At 64.5% G+C, this 20,907-nt stretch overlaps 1 protein-coding gene across 3 annotated transcripts in view; it reads right to left on the reverse strand.

Moving 5' to 3' along the window:
- Nucleotides 1-20,907, reverse strand: part of KIF26A (kinesin family member 26A) — a 47,283-nt gene that overhangs the window by 26,224 nt on the left and 152 nt on the right. For 2 of the 3 annotated variants that reach the window (XM_004434306.3, XM_087447834.1), the window contains exons 1-3: nt 18,699-18,826; nt 18,101-18,346; nt 4,378-4,812 (exon numbers count right to left, since the gene is read on the reverse strand). In XM_004434306.3, the coding sequence (XP_004434363.2) occupies nt 4,378-4,812; nt 18,101-18,346; nt 18,699-18,740 (723 nt within the window). In that variant the 5' untranslated portion in view covers nt 18,741-18,826. Of the gene's footprint in view, nt 1-4,377; nt 4,813-18,100; nt 18,347-18,698; nt 18,827-20,907 lie in introns of those variants that run through there. The other variant, XM_087447835.1, reaches the window with a different exon arrangement.

The raw sequence follows: 20,907 nt of genomic DNA on the forward strand, positions 1-20,907 counted from the left end.
GACAGGCCCAGAGCCCCCGTGAGCAGCCTCTGTCCTCCACGGTAGCAGAGCTGCCTCTACCTGACATTGTCTGGAAAGACCTGCTGGACTGTCCCACTGGGCGGCCCCCACAGCAAGGAAGCATCACTGGACACTCTGGAGGTGAAATGACCCGGAAAGGGCCGAGCTCTCTGCTCCCGGACACGGGAAGTGAGCTGGGGGTTTGATGACGGCCGTGGCCGGCTGAGGGCTGCTCCATCCAGACACAGGGCTGGCCAGATGGTCACGCCCACAGCAAGACCCCCCGCAGGGCCATGGGGACAGGCTCCCAGCCACAGCACCCTGCATGGTCCGGGCTCTGGGAAACCCGCCTCCCCCTCCAGAGACCATCGTCTGGCCAGGGCCGGCATCCTGCTCCAGCATCCCCTGCCACGTCCTGCCCCTCCTCTCCGCGCCCTAGAACAGAGGCGGCTACAGCCCCACCCCACCCCACGGGCACAGACCCACGTCTGCCTGGAAACCATTGCACCCAGGCCACTGATGGGCTGTGGCGGGTTCACAGCGCATCTCTCCAGAAGTATTTCAGTCCAGAGTCTAACTTGCAATATTTTAACATTCCAGGGTCACCTCCAGTGACCGATGCCGGGTTCAGGGGAAGTGACCTCATCCGAGTCCTAAACTCCTATTTATGGTTCTCGTAATCTTCCTATTGATTGCCAGCACTATTGTCTAATTATAAATCCATTCCCGCCCACCCCAAATGCAATCAGTGCGCACATAAAACAGAGAGGGAACCTTAAACGCCCACGCTTCATGGGGTGCTGGCCGCTGGCAGAGCTGCCCGGCAAGAGGCCAGCAACCCTCAGCCCAGCGCAGGAGGCATAAAAACAGCCAAGGCCACGCTGAACTTCAGGTCAGACATGGGCTTCGTCTAGTCTAGTGGTGGGGCCGCCAGGCCAGGGAAATGGGAGGGACAGAGAGAGGAGGAGAGAGGCCCCTTTGCCCCCAGCCTGGGGGAGGAGAAAGCCCCTCTGAGCTCCCTAGTAGCTGCCCCAACCCCACTCGCTCCCACTGCCAGCTCACTCCCCTCCTCGGCCTCCCAGAGCCAAGGCCAATCCCTCTCTCCACCTGGCGTTCAAGGCTCCTGCAGGACATTCAAGGCTCCTGCAGGACGTTCAAGGCTCCTACAGGACGTGTGCTCAGCTCCCCAGGTAAGGAGCCCTCTGGCTATTCCCAGCAGCCTCCACTGTCCCCACCACACCTCCTCACTGGGCCCACCATATCTGACACGTCCCTCCAGGCCCAGCACAACGCCACTTTCTCCAGAAGCTGCCCAGCTCTCCTGAGCCACCTCCCCACCTCAGTGCTGCCCCCTGGCACACTCCTCCTGGGGAGCCCAGCTCTCAGGCCTCCCTCTTCTCAGCCACATCCAGGGACTTAATAAATGGAGTAGTCAGGAGCCGCAAGGCCAAGCCCCGGCCTCCAAGGCTAGTTCGGGTCCAGATGTTCTTCCAATGAGCCCCCTGTGCACCCTGTCCCCAAGCTGCCAAGGGCCAGGGAGGCCCCAAGGACAGGGCAGCCTCAGAAGGACCAGCCCCAGCAGTGGGTCATGGGGCCCAGCTCCCAGCAAGGGGAGGATCTCATCAAAGGCCACATTGGAGGTGGCACTGTCCAGCCAGTGATCTCACTGATATCACGGGGGCCAGCAAGCCCAGAAGTGGGGGCATGGCAGAGGTCTGTCCTGCATCGGGATTGTATGGGACTCTGCCCCAGCAGCTGGGGGTCCTCCCAATGCCTCTGTCCCCCACAGCCCCATAGGCTACACAGAGACTGCAAATGTCTGCCCACCACTCTATTTCAGAAACACTCGGGGGCAAGCTTGTGCAGCCAGCTCTGTAGCGACTGGAAAACACACCAAGCAAAAACTGTTTTCACAGCCATCCACTGATCTCTCCGCCCCTGGGGTTCCGAGGGGGTGGGTGACACAGGGGGGCTTCTCCATGTCACCACACGCACCTGTGAGGCATTATCACCTGGTCCTACTTGACCCAGTCCCCTGCCCCCATCCACCTCCCCTCCCAACCACCGCCAGTCCCCTCTTCTGATAAGGCCTCCATGCTTCACACCTCCAGGGAGGCCTGGGTGCTTCACACCTCCAGGGAGGCCTCATGCTTCACACCTCCAGGGAGGCCTCATGCTTCACACCTCCAGGGAGGCCTGGGTGCTTCACACCTCCAGGGAGGTCTCACGCTTCACACCTCCAGAGAGACCTGGATGCTGCAGACCTCCAGGGAGTCCACATGCTTCACACCTCCAGCGAGGCCTGGATGCTTCACACCTCCAGGGAGGCCTCATGCTTCACACCTCCAGGGAAGCCTCATGTTTCACACCTCCAGGGAGGCCTCATGCTTCACACCTCCAGGGAGGCCTCATGCTTCACACCTCCAGGGAGGCCTCATGCTTCACACCTCCAGGGAGGCCTCATGCTTCACACCTCCAGGGAGGTCTCATGCTTCACACCTCCAGGGAGGCCTGGGTGCTTCACACCTCCAGGGAGGTCTCACGCTTCACACCTCCAGAGAGACCTGGATGCTGCAGACCTCCAGGGAGTCCACATGCTTCACACCTCCAGCGAGGCCTGGATGCTTCACACCTCCAGGGAGGCCTCATGCTTCACACCTCCAGGGAGGCCTCATGTTTTACACCTCCAGGGAGGCCTCATGCTTCACACCTCCAGGGAGGCCTCATGCTTCACACCTCCAGGGAGGCCTCATGCTTCACACCTCCAGGGAGGCCTCATGCTTCACACCTCCAGGGAAGCCTCATGTTTCACACCTCCAGGGAGTCCACATGCTTCACACCTCCAGCGAGGCCTGGATGCTTCACACCTCCAGGGAGGCCTCATGCTTCACACCTCCAGGGAAGCCTCATGTTTCACACCTCCAGGGAGGCCTCATGCTTCACACCTCCAGGGAGGCCTGGATACTTCACACCTCCAGGGAGGCCTCATGCTTCACACCTCCAGGGAGGCCTCATGCTTCACACCTCCAAAGAGACCTCATGTTTCACATCTCCAGGGAGGCCTCACGCTTCACACCTCCAGACCTCCACACAGACTGTTCCCTTTACTTGGAGAGTCCTTCTTACTTTGTTTGCCTGATGAACCCCTATGCTGGACACTGCTGGGCCCTCAGTCTCAGTCCTCAACCAAGCAGATGGGTGCACTGAGGGCACAGTATCCCCAGGAGAAGGTATCCTCTGAATCGTGCAGGGCTAGGGCAGAGCAGCCAGTGCCTTCTGGGGAAAGGCCATCCTGAGACAGCCCCCAAGACAGCTAACCCCATGCAGCTCTCCAAACCCAAACCCACTCCCTCCAGTGTCCCAGAAAACCTCTGACCCAATAACCCGCCCTCTCCTGATGCCCCATTCTGGTACCCCTTCTCCTGTATGGAAAACTGGGAGACACAAAGGACGCTTAGGAGAGATCCCACCAGCAAAGCTCTGTGGCCAGTGGAAAAGCAGCCAGGCCCCCAGCTCCCCCTCCAGAGCTGGCTTCATCTCAGACTGTGGGGCCAATGCTGGCTCAGGGACCCCCTGAGGACACCTAGCCCAGGTAGGCGGCAACCACAGCACCTACTGGTGCCCAGAGCTGGCTCCACGGAGGCCATGCCCACTGCTGTGGGTGACAATCTGGTGGGCCTGAGGAGGGGGAGCATTTGGTGTGGGGGGCATTCCACAGTCAACTGAAAAGAGGTGGCTCCTGAGAGACCAGGCCCGGAGTGGAAGTGGGTACAGACCTCCGGCCACCTGTGGGCCTCACCCTACACTCCAGGCTCCCTGTGTCACCTGTCCACAGGGCAGGTCTGTATCACCCAGGCCATGCCCCTGGGGGCAGCCTGGTATGGTAGGAAAGCCTGGAGTGGGAGGGACCACTGAGGACACCTCCTCACAAGGAGATGCTCCCTCCACCCCTGACCCCAAGGAAGAGGGTCTGATATCCCAGGAGCCCATGGGGCCGTTCTGTCAGCCCACAGTGCCACGCATAGTCTCAGAAGCAAGAGTCGCCAAACCGTCCACAACCACACATGCTGGCGCTGTGTGAGTGACACCCCAGGGGACGTGGGAGGACCCCGCCCAGAGTAACTTGCAGACGGACTGAGGAATGTCTGAGGGCCTCCCCCAACATCCACAGCCAGCCTCCGGGATGCTCCTCGACCTTGGGATGCTCTTTGTTTTAGGGGGAGCTGCAGTGCAGGGCCCCCACTGAGCCTGGGCACCGTGGGCCATGGCAAGATGTGGACAGGGATCCCCAGAGGGAACTCAGTTCTGACTCAGCTGCCAACAGCCCTGTCCGGTGGTCCCAGGAGGCCAGCAGCCCACCCTGCACCAGGCACTCACCAGGCATGATGGCGGCAGAAAGCTGTTGACCCTCGAGACACTCCACATGCCCTCCAGGCACTGCTGGGCCTGGATGGTGACCGTGCTCAGCGCCCCACCCAGGCCGGCAGGTGCCACTGACACTTGGACACTGGGCCCGGATGGCCAGGCCAGCCCCTTCCTCCTGTCTGGCCCCGCTCTGCCCGGCTGCCTCCCTGCCGGGCCCGCCGGCACTGGTGCATCCTTCGGGCTGGTCATGGCGCTGGGGCTGGGGGACGCGAGGCCGGGGCCTCCATGAGGGGTGTCGGAGTCCTCGCGGCCGGCAGGCGCCTGCAGCAGCCGCAGGGCCTCCCGCGTGAGCTGGTTCAGGTGCGTGGCACAGACATCACAGCGGCGCTCAGCCTCCGGGCGACACGCCGGCAGCTTGTCGAGAAGCAGAGCGGAGAGGCAAGGGTCCTGGGGGACAAAGGACAGAAGTGGTCAGTGCCCAGACACCAGGACCCACCACCCACTCCTCACCTCCACGGCGCCCGGCCAGCTCACGCTGCGGCCGCCGCATAATCCATAACTGACTAATAAGCCCCGAACGGTTTCGTCTGCACGTGCTCAGCAGGAAAATAATTATCACAGCTTAATAGTGAGCCCGCAGCGCCCTTGACAACTGCCCGCTCCTCCCGCCGTCACCACCATGCTTGCTGGCGGCTAACGAGGCATCTGTGCTCCCCAACAACAGGGCCACGAGCAGCCAGGGCCGCGTGGTTGAGGAGCATCCCAGAGGCTGGCGGCAGTGGGCCAGGACACCCCCACCCCAGCTCAGGGCCCTTCCACGGCACGGCTGGGTGCAGTCACCACTCCAGGGCGCCAGTTGAAAGCAACATCTATCCAGAGGCACAAGGGCCTCCCTGGCTCAACTCCGGTGGAGGCGGGGCTGGGGGGCTGGAGACCGTCTCCCTGCCTTTGCGAAGTCTCCAGCCCAGGTCGGAACAGGGAGGAGAGACATGTGGTCCCACTGTAGGTGTGCCGACAGAGGTCAGGAGGTGCGAGGGAACCCTGCAGGAGGGAGCCAGGCAACTCCAGGTCCACGGGCAGATGGCGACATTAGCGCAGGCCAGCAGAGAGGCGGGAGGCAAGGCTCGATGGCCACCACGCTCAGTCACAGGTATGGACAGGGCCCCGGGCTCTGCGCTGCTTGGTGCCTGCCCCTGCAGCCCAGTCCCCCCGCCCTGCACTGGGTGGGCACACCTGGGTCTCCCTAACCATGCCTGGTGTCCAAAGACGGCTAAGAACAGGAGCCAGGGGAGCCCAGAAGGGGCCCTTGCGTAGCCTGCACGTCAAGGAGGGCTTCCTGGAGGAGAAGACACCTCTGGAAGGAGGAGGAGGGAGCAAATCCTCAGAAGGAACCACACTGGAGGGAAGCTATCAAGAGTCGTATTCCAGGGCCCATCCCCTGGCCCTAGACCACCCCGCCAGGCTCTGCCTCAGTGCCCCCAGGGCAGCCCTGCAGGGGTCAGGGTCCGGGCCAGGCCAGCCCCTTAGCATCCTCGCCCCTTCCCCAAGGGGCAAGCCCCAACCACAGGGCCTGGCTGGGGCAGCCCCTGGACAGAGCATTGGCCCAGCCTGGCTGTGGCCACGACCACCCACAACTTTCCCAGTGCCGCCCTGACAGAGCAAACCCCAAATGCAGGCCTGAGTCTCCACTCCGGCCTGCTGGTCAGCTCCCGGCCCTCATCGCTCCCCCGCCCCAGCCTGGACCTGCCACAAACCTGCAGAGCCGGGGCCTTCCTCCTTCCCCGGCCACAGGCCATTCCCTGCTTGCTGGCTGGCCACACCGCCCGAGGGACTCTAGGCAAGGCCTGGCTCCAGTCCAGCCGCCCTGTTGGCCACAGAAGGGACTACGGCCTGCCAGACACAGCCGCTCCTCAGATGAGGAAGCCGAGGCCGCTGTGCAACAGCGGTACCTCACTCACCCGACCCGAGCCTGACCTGTGACCAGCCCGACCTGTGTCCACAGACGCACGGGAGGGCTCCAGTGGGTGACACCTGTGGCCGGGTGGCCTTGCTGTGCGGGCACACCTGCTGGTCCAGCATATGCAGGCGATCGCTCTGCTCCTGCGTCCCCAGTCCCCCCCACCCCCCACGCTCCCTGCAGCATAAGCCCAAAGCCACAGGGCTGCTCTCCTCACACCTCCAGGCAGACCAGGCCCAATGAGAGAGTGACCCCGGCCAGGCCAGGCTGACCACCTGCCTGATTTATGGGCCACTCCGGAAGGCCTGGAGTTTCTCCGGCCGGGGGCTGGAGGGCCCCAGAGCCTCTGAAGTGCCCGGCGAGTCTGGTCCCAATTAGTGGACACCCCCATTCCCTCCTGCTCCCCCGCAGGAGCCCTGCAGAGCCAGGGGCGGCCGTGGAAACGCCGAGGGAACCCCCCTCGGTTGGCACACGGGCCAGGAGTGGAATCCAGACCAGGCCGGGCTCAGAGAGGGCCAGGCTCACTGTGCCTATGCCCGCGCCTGTTTCCAGGCCCGGCTCTGATTACTCTGGTTTTTCCACTCAGCGGGAGGCTGCTAATGGTGGGCCGGTGTGAGGGGAAGGAAGTGCCGCCTGCTAGAGCCATTAACCCGACTTGAAAGGCCGCCAGACCCCGCCCAGGCCACAGCCCAGCCCCCACCACCCCCAGGCCCAGCAGCCCATTGTTCCAGGGCCTCTGCCTGTCTCGGGGACCTCAGGCCTCTGGGGGAGCCCCCCGGCACCCCCCTCCAGGGCCTGCACAGGAGGAGGCAGGAAGGAAAGCCAGAAGTGGAGGGTGGGGGCGCTAACTGACCTGAGCATGTGCCAGACCCCCACCAAGGCCAGCCAGGCATGGGGGTGGGGGAACAGGAAGCCAGAGCAGCGCCCCCCAGCTGCCCCTGCCCAAGCAGCACCCCCCTCCGCCCCCCACCCCGCCAGCTGAGTGATCAGGAATTCAGATGCAGCTGTTAGGCAGGCCCAGCTCCCCACCCAGGCCTCACTGACCATCCCCCCCAGGTGGGAACCATGGGGGTTTGCTCTGGGCATGGGGGGGCACCGTGCTCAAGCACCCCCCTCACGGGGCGGGGGGACAAGCCCAGGGCTGCCTGGTCACATGCTCAGCAAGTCCACGGAAGGGGCTCACATGCTCACGGCCCCTCAGGCCCCGTCCGGCCCGGCCCTTCCCCCAGCAGCCGCCCGGGTGCTGAGTACTGCTTCAGAGACACACGCAGTCCCCACCCCATGGCCAAAGCCCACTTTTGGGCCAAGCACCCCCCCAGCGCTGGGAGCCAAGCCCACCTCTTGGGGGACCCTCACCATCATCGCTGCAGAGGGCCTGGCTGATACCCCAGGCCGCGCATCACACATGCGAGATGGCAGAGGCCGGAGAGGAGGAGAGAGCTGCCTCAGGTGACCACACAGCGACCCCGGTGGGCCGAGCCCGCCCGGCCCTGAGCCCCTCAGACAGGCCGGGCAGCACAGGCCAGGCCAGCCAGGGCCGGGGGCGTGTGCTGCTCGGGCAGAAGCGGGGCCTCCGAGCAGCGGGGACACTCAGTGCACACTGAGTCACCCAGAACCACACACACTGCACCAGAGGAACCCGGGACTCTCCCGTCTGCCGGACCAGCTTTGGGCGGGACAGGCCCAGAGCCAGGCTCCCCACCCCCAGCACCCCGGCCCAGCGGTCAGGGCCCCGTGAGGGGCTTCTCCCGGGGGCTGGCATTGGCCACTCCCAGGACAGGCACCCTGGGCCCCCAGAAGGTAGGGGGAGGACAGTATCTCTCACACCACCTGCTGCCCCCTGGGCGGCCCTCAAGGAGACAAAGACCTTCCTCAGCCCACGGCCCCGGACCCTCCACGCACCAGCCATCAGTCCTCAGAGCTCAGCACAGGCGAGGCTGTGGGAGGCCCAAGGGGCCCCTCTCCCCGAGGCCCGCTCCCCTCTCCCAGCCCCGGGGCAGCTCCTGGCAGCTCCAAGGGTCCACAGACCCAAGCCCCCGAGGAGTCATAGGCCCAACTTCAGGAATTTTAACCCCTGAAAGCGCCTGCCACCCCGCGGCCTATCACCCACCCCTCCCCTCCAGAGCCCAGCCCCTTCAGAAAGACAGTGATTACCCCGCTGCAAAATATTACTTTTAATTTCCTCTTTACGGCATAATTAAACAGATATTTTACTCGCATTTGGAAAATGTTTTTCTTCATTTGACTCAATGTAGCCTTGTGCACCACCTGCCCATCACGCCACCCGGGTTTCAGGGGCCTCTCCCCCCTTAAAAACGATGACTTTTCATTCTTCTTCGTTTCTGGGGTCTCCAAGTTGCTTTAAGTCATCCTTCCAACGCTCCCACGTGGGAGGCCCAAGGGACGTTACCAGGGTCCAGCTGCATCATGACTGCGGGACAGGCATCTCCCAGCCCAGGGCCAACCAAGCCCACACAGGTGACAGGACAGGAGCTGAGGCCACCCTGGGAGGGGAAGGGGAGAGGTGGGGTTCTGCTCCCAATTTGGAGAAGCTCCCAGACCTCAGGGCAGAGACAACCCTCTCTGAGACCTCGTCACCTGTCTTTTAAAAGGGGGCCCCAGCACCCACTGGCAGGGCTGCTGGGGGGCAAACAGGACCAGAGGCCCAGCCTGGAGGAGCACCTAGAGGCCGGGGATCCCCTCCCCTGGCCACCACGCTGTCAGGCATGGATGTGCAGGCGGCCGAGCGTGGGGTCCTCGCTGGCCGCAGCCCCTCTGCCTCGTCCTCCCTTCCTTCCACAAACAAAGCATGCTGGGCCATGACCCCGTGCAGCCACCGTTTCCGGAGTTGACAACAGGTCCAGGAAGGGACCCCTGGCTGCCGGGCCCGGCGCTGCCCTCTCAGGCTCTGCTGCCGAGGCCACTCCGATGTCGCGTGCAGCCTGGCGGGACGGGGGCCAGGGGGTCAGGGGCTCAGTTTTCCAGCCGGTAACCACTGCGGCCATGGTGGCCACACCTCGGCCACCCCGGGCCCCTCCTACCCACAGGCGCCTCATCAGGGACCTGACTCCGCGTCCGCTGGGTCCAGCGGGAAGACCTGGTGACCCCCAAGCCAGACCCTCCCTCATCAGCCAGCCAAGACCCTGGAGACCATTCCAGTCCCGCAGCTGACCCAGGCCTCCCTCCTTTGCCGGGGGAGGGGCTGAGGGAGTGGGGGGTGCAGCCTGGCCCACCCAGCACTGACCGGCACCTGTCCCCAAGGCTCTGTGCCAGGCGCCAGCCAGCTGGGCAGCTCAGGGCACACACTGGTTCATTGAGCCCTCCTCCCCTCAATGGTCTCCCCTGTCCTCTGCCCAGGGACACAAGGGTGCTGCGACCAGGCAAAGGAGGTGGGGGCCCTGGGGGACTAAGGCCAGGGCAGCAGGACAGCCTCAGCTGGGTGGGGGTGGTGGAGAGGTGGCTTCGTCAGGACTCGCTTCTCAGAGGGGGTGCTCCACACACTTCGGGGGGCCTGGGGTTCACCCGGACACGGCTTTCAGTCCAACTCTGTGGGTGCAGGCTGCGGCCCCCAGAGACCTCAGTTTCCTCATCTGAACAATGGGGTGACAGAGCGTCCACTGTGGGCTGCCCAGATGCTCATCGCCAGGGTGGGGTACCCATACACTGCAAGCCGGGCCAAGGCCAGGGCTCCCCAGTGCCACTCAAGAGGGCTCTGAGCCCAGCGAGGCCAGACGCTGACCCAGGGGGCCCAGCTGGAAAGGGGCAGGTGCAGACGCCAAATGGGGCCCCTGCCCCCTGGGCGGGCCCGGGTATCCCTGTTCTCCTGCTGGGAACCTCTGCACGCAGGTGGCCCCAGATCTGTCCCTGCCCACCAGCCCCCCTCAACAAGGCTGCAGCTCTTTACCAAAGGACTTCCCAGGACACCCCAGGCCCCAACCTCTGCTCTGGGGCTGGAGCGCAACTCCACTCCACCCACCTCCTGACCTTCGACCTTGTCCTGGCTTCCCCTTGTCACCCTACCTGGCATCCTGTGACACAGTCTCCTCATGTGCTCCAGGCATCTCCAACATGGAGCTCTTGATATTCCCTCCCCCGGAGACCCTCACTCCATTGCTGTGAGTCTAATTCTAACTGAGATCAAATGCCACCTCCTCCAGGAGGCCCTCCTCGATGTCCCTTTCCAGAGCCCTCTGTCCCACGGCCATAGCCCTTTGGTTAAGAGCACAAACTTTGGAGGGGGAGAAGCCAGGATGAGTGGCCTTGGGCAAGTTACTCACACCCCCAAGCCCACTATTTCTTCCCCCGATACGGTAGGCTGGTGGGGTTTAGTGTGTAATTGCTCAGAGGCCTGCTGACTGGTTGCTGGCACCGTCCCTCCCAGCTCCTGGCTCCCTGCTCCACGACCCCGCAGGCCAGGTGGGCCGGAGAACGTCAGCCCTGGCGTCCACCCTGGGTACCCGCCCCAAGGCTCCTCTCCTCACCAGACCTCATGGGCAGCCTGTCCCACAGCACAAACCCAGCCGGCCTGCTTCACCCATCAGCCAGCAGAGAAGACAGATGCCCACCAGGCAGCGTGGGCCCCCGGCATCACCTCGAGATCCCACACCCAAACACGGCACCACCAGGCACCCCCAGGCCCCCCGCGCTGGCTGGATAAGTCTGCTCAGAGCGCCAGGGCGACCGACCTCCACAGACACGCACCCGCTGGGAACCCCTCACTGCTGGCTCCCATGCACGTGCCCCCTTACAGACAGAGGCTCAGAGGGGCTGGGCAGCAGAGCTGGGGCTCAGAGTGTGAGGGGAGCAGGAAGGGAGGGGGGCCGAGGCGAGGGGGCCCAGGGACGAGACCAGGAGGGCCTGCGGCTGAGCTCAGGGCAGCCACCGAGCGGGCCAAGCCGAGATGGTTTCCAGACAATCCCCTGGGTTCTGGACAGGCCAAGTTAGTGGGGCTGGCAGGGGTTCCAGGAGGCAAAGCTGGGCTACAGCCTTGCACCGAGGCTGTGAGGGAGAGGACGGGACATTCAGGGAGGGGCTGACCCTGCAGCCCACGCCCCCAAGCAGCGCACAAGGCACGGGCCAGCATCCATCACACAGGGCCGGGGGGAACGCAAGTGGCCGTGTAAGAACATTCATCTGAGGCCGGCCACAGCGGACACGGAGCGGCCTAGAGCCCGGCAGTGTAGGACCAGAAATCCATCAGCCAGGGGCGCCCGGCTGAGCCCACCCAACTGCCCCAGCCCAGCCCCACAGTCAAAGCCTGGGATGCTGCCAGGGGGACAGGGACCAGGCCAGGGAGCCCTCCTGCAGAGCGCCAGGAGCCCTGCAAATGGTCCTCAGGCCACCCCAGCCCCGTGTCCCCAGCCATAAAACGTGACACCAAAAGTGAAAGTGCCCTTTAACCCAGGGGAGCAAGAGTGACGACTCAGCCCATGGGCCCTGTCCACAGACAGGGAAGCCAAGGCCCTGCAGAGGGGAGACCAGCCGGGGCGGTGCCCCAGGCTCCCGCCCAGGCAGCGCCATCCATGCCCCGGGCTCCCCTCCACCGGGGGGTCCTCAGTCACCGTGGGGAACACAGGGCTCAGGGGTGGAGGACAGGGCAGTGGCTGCCACAGGCACCCAACAGGGGACAGCCTGGCCTCGACTGCCACTCCCCTCCACCGCACACCTCCCCGTCCCCGTGGAGCAGACGAGCAGACAGAGGCCAGATACGCCAAGGGGACACTCAACCCATTTTTATTCTATTTATTTACCCACACCCCACACCTTCTTGCACAAAAACTGTGTGGTGGCTTCCAGGAACTACACAGCATAAATTAAAAACAAAGCCACGCAACTAGAGACAGTCGTATTAGAAAAAATGAGAAAAGGGGCCGGCCCGGTGGCGCAAGCGGTTAAGTGCGCGCACTCCGCTGCGGCGGTCTGGGGTTCGCCGGTTCCGGGTTCGCCGATTCGGATCCCGGCGCGCACCGACACACCACTTGTTAAGCCATGCTGTGGCAGCGTCCCATATAAAGTGGAGGAAGATGGGCATGGATGTTAGCCCAGGGCCGGTCTTCCTCAGCAAAAAAAAAGAGGAGGATTGGCAGATGTTAGCTCAGGGCCGATCTTCCTCACAAAAAAAAAAAAAGGAAAAAATGAGAATGATCAGCTCCCATAAGACACATGAGAACGTGCCCATGTGGTTGGCAGAAGCTAAAGAGTACACTTGCTATGAGCCTCCTGGCAGGCAAAGGAAAAAAAGAAACTATATTTTCCTTGCTATTTAAGACAAGAACCAGCTCTTGTGATTCCCAAATATGAGGCCCTTTCACGACACTCAAGGGAGCCTCGAGAAGGCCCCAGACCCATTCCATTAACCCATTGCAAACCATCACAAGCTCCCTAGCAAGGCTCTGAGCAGCCCAAGGTACAGGGGTGACTTGCAGCCTCCCTCCCTCCCTGACCCTCCCCCTCTCGGCAGAGAAGCAGCAAGGCCCGTCACCACAACTCATGTCCCTGCTCAGCCCCACCTCTGATCACAGCTGGACTCGCCTCGAGCAAGCTCCCTCCCGCAGGACACAAAGCTCCCACCCCAGACGTGTGGTGCCTGCACCCCGGCGGGCTCTGCTTCAGGCTGATGTCCAGAGGGCAGTAGCTCACAACTCTTAAGCTCACACCCACCCCCCCACTGCCTACTCTCACCCCAGAAACCCCGGACCAGCAGGAGATGAGAGAGGCACATCATTCCATCACTGGACGAAAGGAAGTCCCCAGGAACAGCTGGGGACACTGGCCAGACCACTGTCCATCTAGGGAGGAGGGAGCCAGCCCAGGCTGGGGAGGGGCCGGCTGAGATCACAGAGGCTGGATGGCGAGGCAAGGCCTGACCCAGGCCCGGTCCCGCATAGTGGCCTGGGAGCCTCCGAGCTCCACGGACTGATCCCTTCCCAGCTGAGTCATCCGGGCCCCTGCCAGCTGGGACACTGCCCGGCAGCCAGCCCCAGGGAGCACCCGCCCCTCTCACACCTCCTTGGCTGCCTTGGAGCCTGCCAACACCTGGCTCAGCTGGGGAGCACTGTGACGCCGGGTGCCCCGCCCTGCGGAGCCCCGAGGCAGACACCGGCCCTGGCACGGGGGTGGCCCCAGAAGCTGGTGGAGCTCCAGCCAGGCTCCAAACACCGTGGGGGGTGGGCGTCCAGGGGCTCTGACCCCAGGCAGCAAATGCCCAGCACCAGCTGGGCTCAGACCCCGCCTCCCAGGACCACAGCCCTGCCACAACGACAGACCCAAGACCCCACCACTGCACAGCAGCGCCATCGCGAGCTGGGGCTGTGGAGACGGAGCACGCCCCCACCACGCGGGGGGCAGAAGGCTTCCTGGGGGAGTGACAGGGGAATGGAGGGCTGGCAGGACAGCTACTCCCGAGCCAGGCCCCCGAGAGAGGCAGGAGAGTGGTCAGGCCTCCCGCACTAGGAGCCCAGTCATGTCACCTGGAGTGTGCAGGGAACAAGAGCCCACAGCCTCCCTGGGCTCATCCCACTTGGTGGAAGGTGTGAACGGATGCTTGGGCCGCTCGGGAGGGCAAGCGGGGGTCAGCAGCAGCGGTTCTGGAGCTCACGGGGGGCAAAGGAGATGAGACCCCCTGCCTGGGTGAGCGAGAGACTTGCAAGAGCTAAATGAGAATTGATCACTTTACCCCATCAGGGGCGCTAATCAATTCAGCACCAGTATTGACACGTCGAATGTCACGGGGTCTCCAGCGGAGTCGCCACCTCCACATGACGCATCTGAGGGGCAGTTGGAAGAGATCCGCAAGCAGGATCCCTGCCCCGACCGCTGCGAGGGGGCGGGGACTGCCATCCTCTATGGGCGCCGTCACCTGTCGGGGAGAGCTGGAATCCAGCCCGGTGGATTTTCCTCCCACACAGCAGGGTGTGGGAGGAAAAGCCCAGTCACTCAGTCGTTTAACAAACGTTTCTGGGTGACCTGAACCCTGTGCTCACCCTAGCAGAGCTCTGGGCCTGGGGGTGGCACAGTGAACACAGAGACCAGGCAGAGGGGTGTGGAAAGGGGTGAGAAAGGGTGGGGCCAGGTGGCAGATGGAGGTGGGGCCTCCATCCTGGAGGGGTGGGGATGTGCAGGAGGGGAAGCTCAAGGCGGGAGGGGAGGCTTGAGGCATGTGGAGGGGCCGCCAGAGCTCAAAGTGAGGCTGGTCAGCGCGGCCTGAGTCCCTAGCCGAGGTCAGCTGCACAGGCGCCAGTACACGGGGCGCTGGAAGGCTCAGGCTGTGCTTCTGCCGAATTGGCACAGGAGGGCCAGGGGGCTGCAATAGGGGTGCCTGTGACAAACCACTGCGGGATGGAGGGAGAGAACGGGGCCTTCGGGGGGCTGCCCTGGGGCTGCGCCATCCAGGGGGCCTCGGGGGTGGCTGGCGGCAGGCAGGCATCTGGGGCTAGACTGGGGGGATGATGAAAGGGTCCGCAGGGAATTGGTGACCAGTGAGGACACAGGCCAGGGAGGGCTGGGGGACAAGGAGGATGGAGTGGCCAGTGCTAAACTGGGGGCGCTCGGGTGTGGCAGAAGAGGAAGGCCTAGCTTTGGCCGCTGTGTGGGAGGCACTGAGGCCCCGCAGAGACTTCTCAGAGGCAGGAGGCACCTGGGAGGGGGCACAGATCAGAGCAGAGAAGCAGCAGGCTGGCCCAGGGAGGCGGGGCGTCTGGGGAGGAGGAGGGCACGTGTCTGTGGCAGGGCCCCAGAGAGGAGGGGCCTGTGAGGCCACAGGAGGACAGTCCGGAGGGCGGAGCTCCAGGCCATGCAGAGGTCTTGAAGGGCTCATCCAGAGACCAGAAGACCCTGGTGAGAGCAGAAGGTGGCACCATGGTGGGGGCCAGCGAGGGGCACCTGGCACGGAGGCCTCGGCCCGGGGACCCCCTCCACACCCAGGCCCACTGCCCTTCTCGGTTCAGGTAGGACAGTCTCCCGGGCTCTGACCTGGGCAGGCAGAGCATGCTCCCTCCCCACGCCCCAGGGGCATCGGGGCTCAGAAAGGGGGGAGGGCATAGTCCTATCTCTGGATGGGGACCATGGTCACCCTCACTGCCCACATGGGGAAACCGAGGCAGGCCAGGGAGAAGAGGGTACATAGCAGCAAGAGAGAGGCGGCCCTTACACCCAGGTCACCCCACCGCTGAGCAGGGCTCCGACCACTGTGCCCAACCCCCATGGGCACCAAAAACCTGGGCACAGAGTGACCCTGGAGCCCACATCCCAGCAGAAGCAACACCAGCTGAGGTGTACGAGCCGCCCGTGCAGGCACTGCCCCACACACCTGTGAGATGGGTACAAAGGTGGTGCCAGTACCAAGGGGGAAACCGAGGCCACAAGCTCTCAATGAACCCGCCTGAGGTCCCACTGCAGGGAGCTATCCGCTGGCAGGAGGTGGGCAAGGAGCCAGCCGGCCGAGGATGGGGTGACCGAGGCTGAAGGATAACTGTCCGTTGACCCTCTCAAGCCTGAGACCAGGCAGGGACCCCCGAGGCGAGGGCCTCTGACAGCCAGGTCAGGGTCCCAGCTCTACCCCACCCCCACCGCCTCCAGGTCTGGGCGTCCCTAGATGCAAGGTGAGACCAGTGAGGTAATGCGGGCAAAGTTCTTCATAAACTGTGAAGTGCCATCCTAGGGAGATGATGAAGCTCATCTCCACAGATGAAAACAAGAACGGGCCATCTGGGGAAATCCCAGACACCAACTCTCCAGTGCCTCACTGGCTTCAGTGCAAAGCCCAATGCCTGGACCGTGGGCCAGACTCCAAGGAGGACCCACTGGGGCTCACCCAGAGCCAGCTGCACACAGGTCCCCTCAGCTGTCCCACAAAGCTCTCCTCCCCAAACCCAAAGCAGAGGCAGCTGCAGGTGCACATCCCCGGCCCTCCCTGAGGAAAGCTCCGGGGCAGGTCGGGCGAGGCTGCAGGCTGCGAGTCAGCCAGGACGCTGGGGAGAGCCTGGGTCGCACAGGACAATGACACCCACCAATGCGCCAGGGTCCCAGGCCCAACCCCCCATGTCACATGCCCCAGGAAGCTCAGCCTAAGGGCCTGAAGCTCCCCTGCGCCCTGTTTCCAACCTCTCTGGAGGAACAGTAGACAATGGAACCTTCTCTCCTGGGGCACAGCACCCTACAGGTTGGACAGCACTCCAGAACGGCCCCTAGGCTGCCCACAACTAACAAAGGAGGAAACACAGCGGGGTGAGCACACCACTAGGTGCCAGGGAAAGGGGTGAGCCCCCACCTGGCACAGAGAAGTACCTAGTGTCAAATGCCAAACTCAGGGGGGGCCGGGGGAGGTGGGAGGTGAGCCCTCTGGGTGTTCCAGGGGCTTCCTTGATGAGCGCTCTGCAGGCTTCCTTGATGAGCCCTCTGCAGGAAGAGACCACTGAGACCCCCCAGACAGGGGACCCCGAATCCACTAGCAACTGGTGTGACCCACAGCTCTCTCCACCAGGATCCCCGCCCACCTGCAATCAGCTGGCCACATGCCCAGCACCACCAGGCAAAGCCCTGCTCAGTCACTGAAGCCCCTCCTCTCTCTGGCCTCAGTTTCCCCTAATGGGGTAGCAAGATGGCCCTGTAGCTCTGACAGGCCCCCAGCAGTCTGTCCCAAACCACCCTCTCCAGGGGCCCTCAAGGTCCTCTGGTGTCTTTTCAGCCAGATTCACCGAGTGGGGCACGGAGTTTGGCAAGGCTGTACCCTGCCCAGAGCAGCAGATGCAGGAGGGTCCAGCCCCACCCCAGGACAAGCCACAGGTCCCCACTCCCCAGCTGCAGAGAGAGGGTGCCCAGAACAGAAACCAGACTCAGGGCCCCTGTCCCTCCCTGCCCGCACCGCCCTGCCCTAGACAGGGAACATCGTGGGACCCCAGAACCCCAGGGTCCCCCCCACCCCCGCCCCAGACAGCACGGCCACCTTGGAGAACTATATTTAGACTCAATGGGGATTATTCGGACTTCCAGGAACACTTTCAGAAAGACTGAAGGTCAGGCGGGAAGGGCTTCCTCTGGAGACCCCCACCTTCCCAGGCTTTGCAAACTTCCAGAGCGCATTGTTCCTTGAACAATGGTCCCAGCTCCTTCCAAAACCCGGCAAGCCCATTGGCTGGAAAATCTGGCAAAGCCCCCTGCCCCGGCAAACACCTTGGCAGCTGGGTCTGGAGCTGGGGGACCTAGGGGCCCAGCCACTCAATTCCCAGATGGGTGGCCACTGCCGAAAGTGGCAGAGCCCCAGGCTGGGTCCCGCACACAACTCTCATCCATGATGCTGGGAGGGCGCAGGCAGGCTCTCCGTCCCATGGCAGGCCCACCCTCTGGTCCTCCAAGCCCTCCTGCCCCAGGTGTGCAATTTCCAGACATCTGGCTGGGGGCCCAGGTGGCCCAAGGGCGACAACGCACCAAGTAACCTCTTGCTGCTGGCGGGGCAGGAGCTGTCCCGCCCTGGGTGGAGTCCCTGCCATCTCTCTCTCTCCCCTCCCCCTTCCACAAAGTGTGGTTCCAGCTGTGAGACATCTGTGGCTCCGGGAGAAACGCCGTCCAACCCCCCTCTGATCAGGCCGCGGGACCCTCTTAGGACAAACTGCCCCACTCACACACACTGTGTTACAGACCGGGAAACTGAGGCCCAGAGAGGGGAGAAAAAGACTGGCCAAAAACACCCGGTGGAACCTCACCTCGCTCCGGGCCCCAAGGTCTCCCAAGTTCCAGCAGGGTCCCTGTCCCGAGGGGCCAGCCCGAGGAAGGGTCACTTACCCGGAGAGGTGTTCCGGGCCCGCTGACCAGCTTCCACGCCTGTCGCTTGAGCTCGGCGAGCTTCACGTGGCAGTGGCGGCACCAGCCGCCTCCGCCGGCCGAGTGGCCTTGCTCTGCGCCCGCCCCTGCGCCCTCGGGCGCAGGGCGGCTGCCGCATGGGTCCTGCTCGGGCCCGGCGGGCAGCCTCTTGCGGGGGGACACCTCCAGCAGCTGCAGCGGCTCGCGGGCCGGGCCTCCCTCGGCCACCTGCGGGGAGTGGGGGCGGAAGGGGACAGTGAGCCTGGGCCGTTGGGCGGCGCCACCCCGGGACCTAGCGCCGGTAACTCCAGATCCCAGCGCGTCCCGGCCCCAGAGTGACGCATTCAACAAAGTTAGGAGCGCTGGCGCGAACCTGCCGCCCACCCTCTCCTTCCATCCCGGGGGTCCGGATCCGGGTCCCTCCCAGCCGGAGGCCCGGCGGCCCCCGCGCTCTGCTCCAGGCCCGGCCCCCAGGGGGCGCCGCGCACCCTGCGACCATCCTCGGGGTCCCGGGCTCCGTCCCGGGGCGCCCACTGGCCCCTTGCCGCCCGCCTCCCTCTCCGGGCCCGGCCGCGCGTACCGCGGGTTGTGCTGCGCACAGAGGGGCGCCGCGGCCGCCCATGGCCGAGATGCAGGAAGGGCCGCGCGGGCGCTTCGGGGCGGCGCGGGCTCCCCGGGGGCGCCGCGGCTACGTGATTCGGCCCGGGGACGCCCCCATGGCCCGGGCCGCCGCTCTGAAGTTCGCAGCTCCGGCGAATGACGGAGAGCGCGCGGTGGCGGGCGGGCGCGCTCGGGAGGCGAGGGCGGGGCCGGGGCGGGGCCGGTGAGGTGGGGCTCCGGGAGGGCTGTCCCGCCCCGCTCCGCCCAAGCTCTCTGCTTCACAGTGCGTGGGGGAGGGGGTCCTACTTCGCCGCGCGGCCCCTCCCGCTCCAAGGACCCCAACCTGTTTGGCGAGTCCCAGCCGGGGGAGGGGCGCTGGGGGCCACAGTGAGATACATGGTACACGCGAGCGCATGCGCCTTTTTGCTCATCTCCCGGGACACTGGGGTCTGCGCGTCTCCTGGGAGGCACCAACCCACTCCTCACTTTACAGACGAGAAAACTGAGGCCATGGGGATGGTCTCACCCAAGGTCACACAGGGAGGCGAGAGGAGGAAGGGGCTGAACCCTAGCCCCCAGACTCCCGGTCGCTTTTTCCTGCAAACCCAGTGCGCCCCGCATGTCGCTGGCCACCCTTTGGGGCTAACTGTCGCGCGTGGGTGAGTGTCGCTACAGTCTGCGCCTCGGAACGTGCAGTGCCCGTGCCACTGTATCAGTGTCTAGGCGTGTCTGAGAGCTGCACGCGTGTTTTTGCAGCCGCGCGAGTGCACGACGGTGGGTGTGCGCGCTGTGCGCCCAGGAAGCGGGAGGAGGTGGCGCGGCTGGCCCTGGGGGTGTGCGCGGGACCTGTTGTCAGCCGGCCTGGCAGATGGGAACTTAGCTCCGGAATTAATTGCCTGTTTGTCTCTGGCTGGGAGGTCGCCCTCCCTCTCCGACGACCAGTTGCTCCCGCTCCAGCCCGGCCCTAAGAGTCACCGCTATCCGAGGCGGCAGGCGGCTCCGGGTCAACCCGAAACCCCGGGTCGGGCTCGGCGGGCGCGGCGCCCGGCTTCCCGTGACTCGAGCGCCCCCTGCTGGCCGCCGCGCACCCGCCTTCCTGAGGCTCAAGACAGACCCCGCGCCACGCGTCCCGAGCCAGGATGCGCGCCCCGGGGACCCGGAGGAGCCTAGCCAGAGCAGGGGCCGGCTGGCGGGCCGTGGTCCGGGCGGAGACTCCGGCCCGCGGCTCCCCGCGCACAGTGAGACCCTCACACAGATTCGAGCCGCTCCTAGCCTCTCCTGAGCCCCTTAAAGTGACCCCTCCTTCATTACATTTTGCCCGCCCCCCTTTTACTTGGAAGGTGCTCCCCGCCCACGCACGCACTCTCCAAAAAAGAGGGGTGGATCATCCCCTCCTGGCTTTCCGAGTCGTTTCTGACCTGCAACGTGGGGGCGGGGGAAGATAAAGTGGCTGGGGCACCCCACTCTCACTCTGCGATCCCTTTCCACCTGGCCCGGGGACCTGAAGCTCTTCCCCTCTCCCATCTCATCGCAGGCTCCTGAAGGAAAACGGGCGTCAGCCCCCATATGCATCGGGGTACCCCGGGACACCTCCCCCCATTGCCTGCAGACAGCACCGCCCCCCGCCCCTCAACTGCTCTGGGACACACATACCCGGGCCCCGGAAAGCGCGGCTCTATATCACACACACACACTCCCCACATGCACCCCCAGAAACACACCGACGCCGGTAGCCCCGGTCCTACTCTGGTGGCCGCCCACACCCGCAACTTCGGTTGTCCTCACCGCTGCGGCGCTTCAGGAAGCACACGCTCACACCCTACGGGCCGGGACACAGCCCCGCAGAACCTGGAGGTACACGCGCGACCTGGAGTCACCTCAGGGACTCAGGATCAGCCACGAGATCCCCGACCCCCTGCCTCGTCCACCCCTGCAGGGCGCGCGGGGGGACCCGGAGTCCCTGCGCTGCGCTCTCAGCCCTGGCTGACTGCCTCCGGCTCAGGACGCAGCCTTGAGGATAGAGGGAGATGGGGACAGTACTAATGGGGGAAAGTGCAGCAGTGAGTCCCCGGCCCGGCCTGCGGGACACTGCTCGGGACCTGCTGCCTCCTTCCCGGTGCCGCACCCGGAATCGCCGGAACCGCAAGCAAAGTCGCGGGACAGCGTCTCTGCCGCCAGCCGGGTGCCCC

The sequence above is a fragment of the Ceratotherium simum genome, chromosome 24 (genome assembly GCF_057802395.1).
Source record: "Ceratotherium simum simum isolate JZ-2026a chromosome 24, ASM5780239v1, whole genome shotgun sequence".
Taxonomy (NCBI): domain Eukaryota; kingdom Metazoa; phylum Chordata; class Mammalia; order Perissodactyla; family Rhinocerotidae; genus Ceratotherium; species Ceratotherium simum.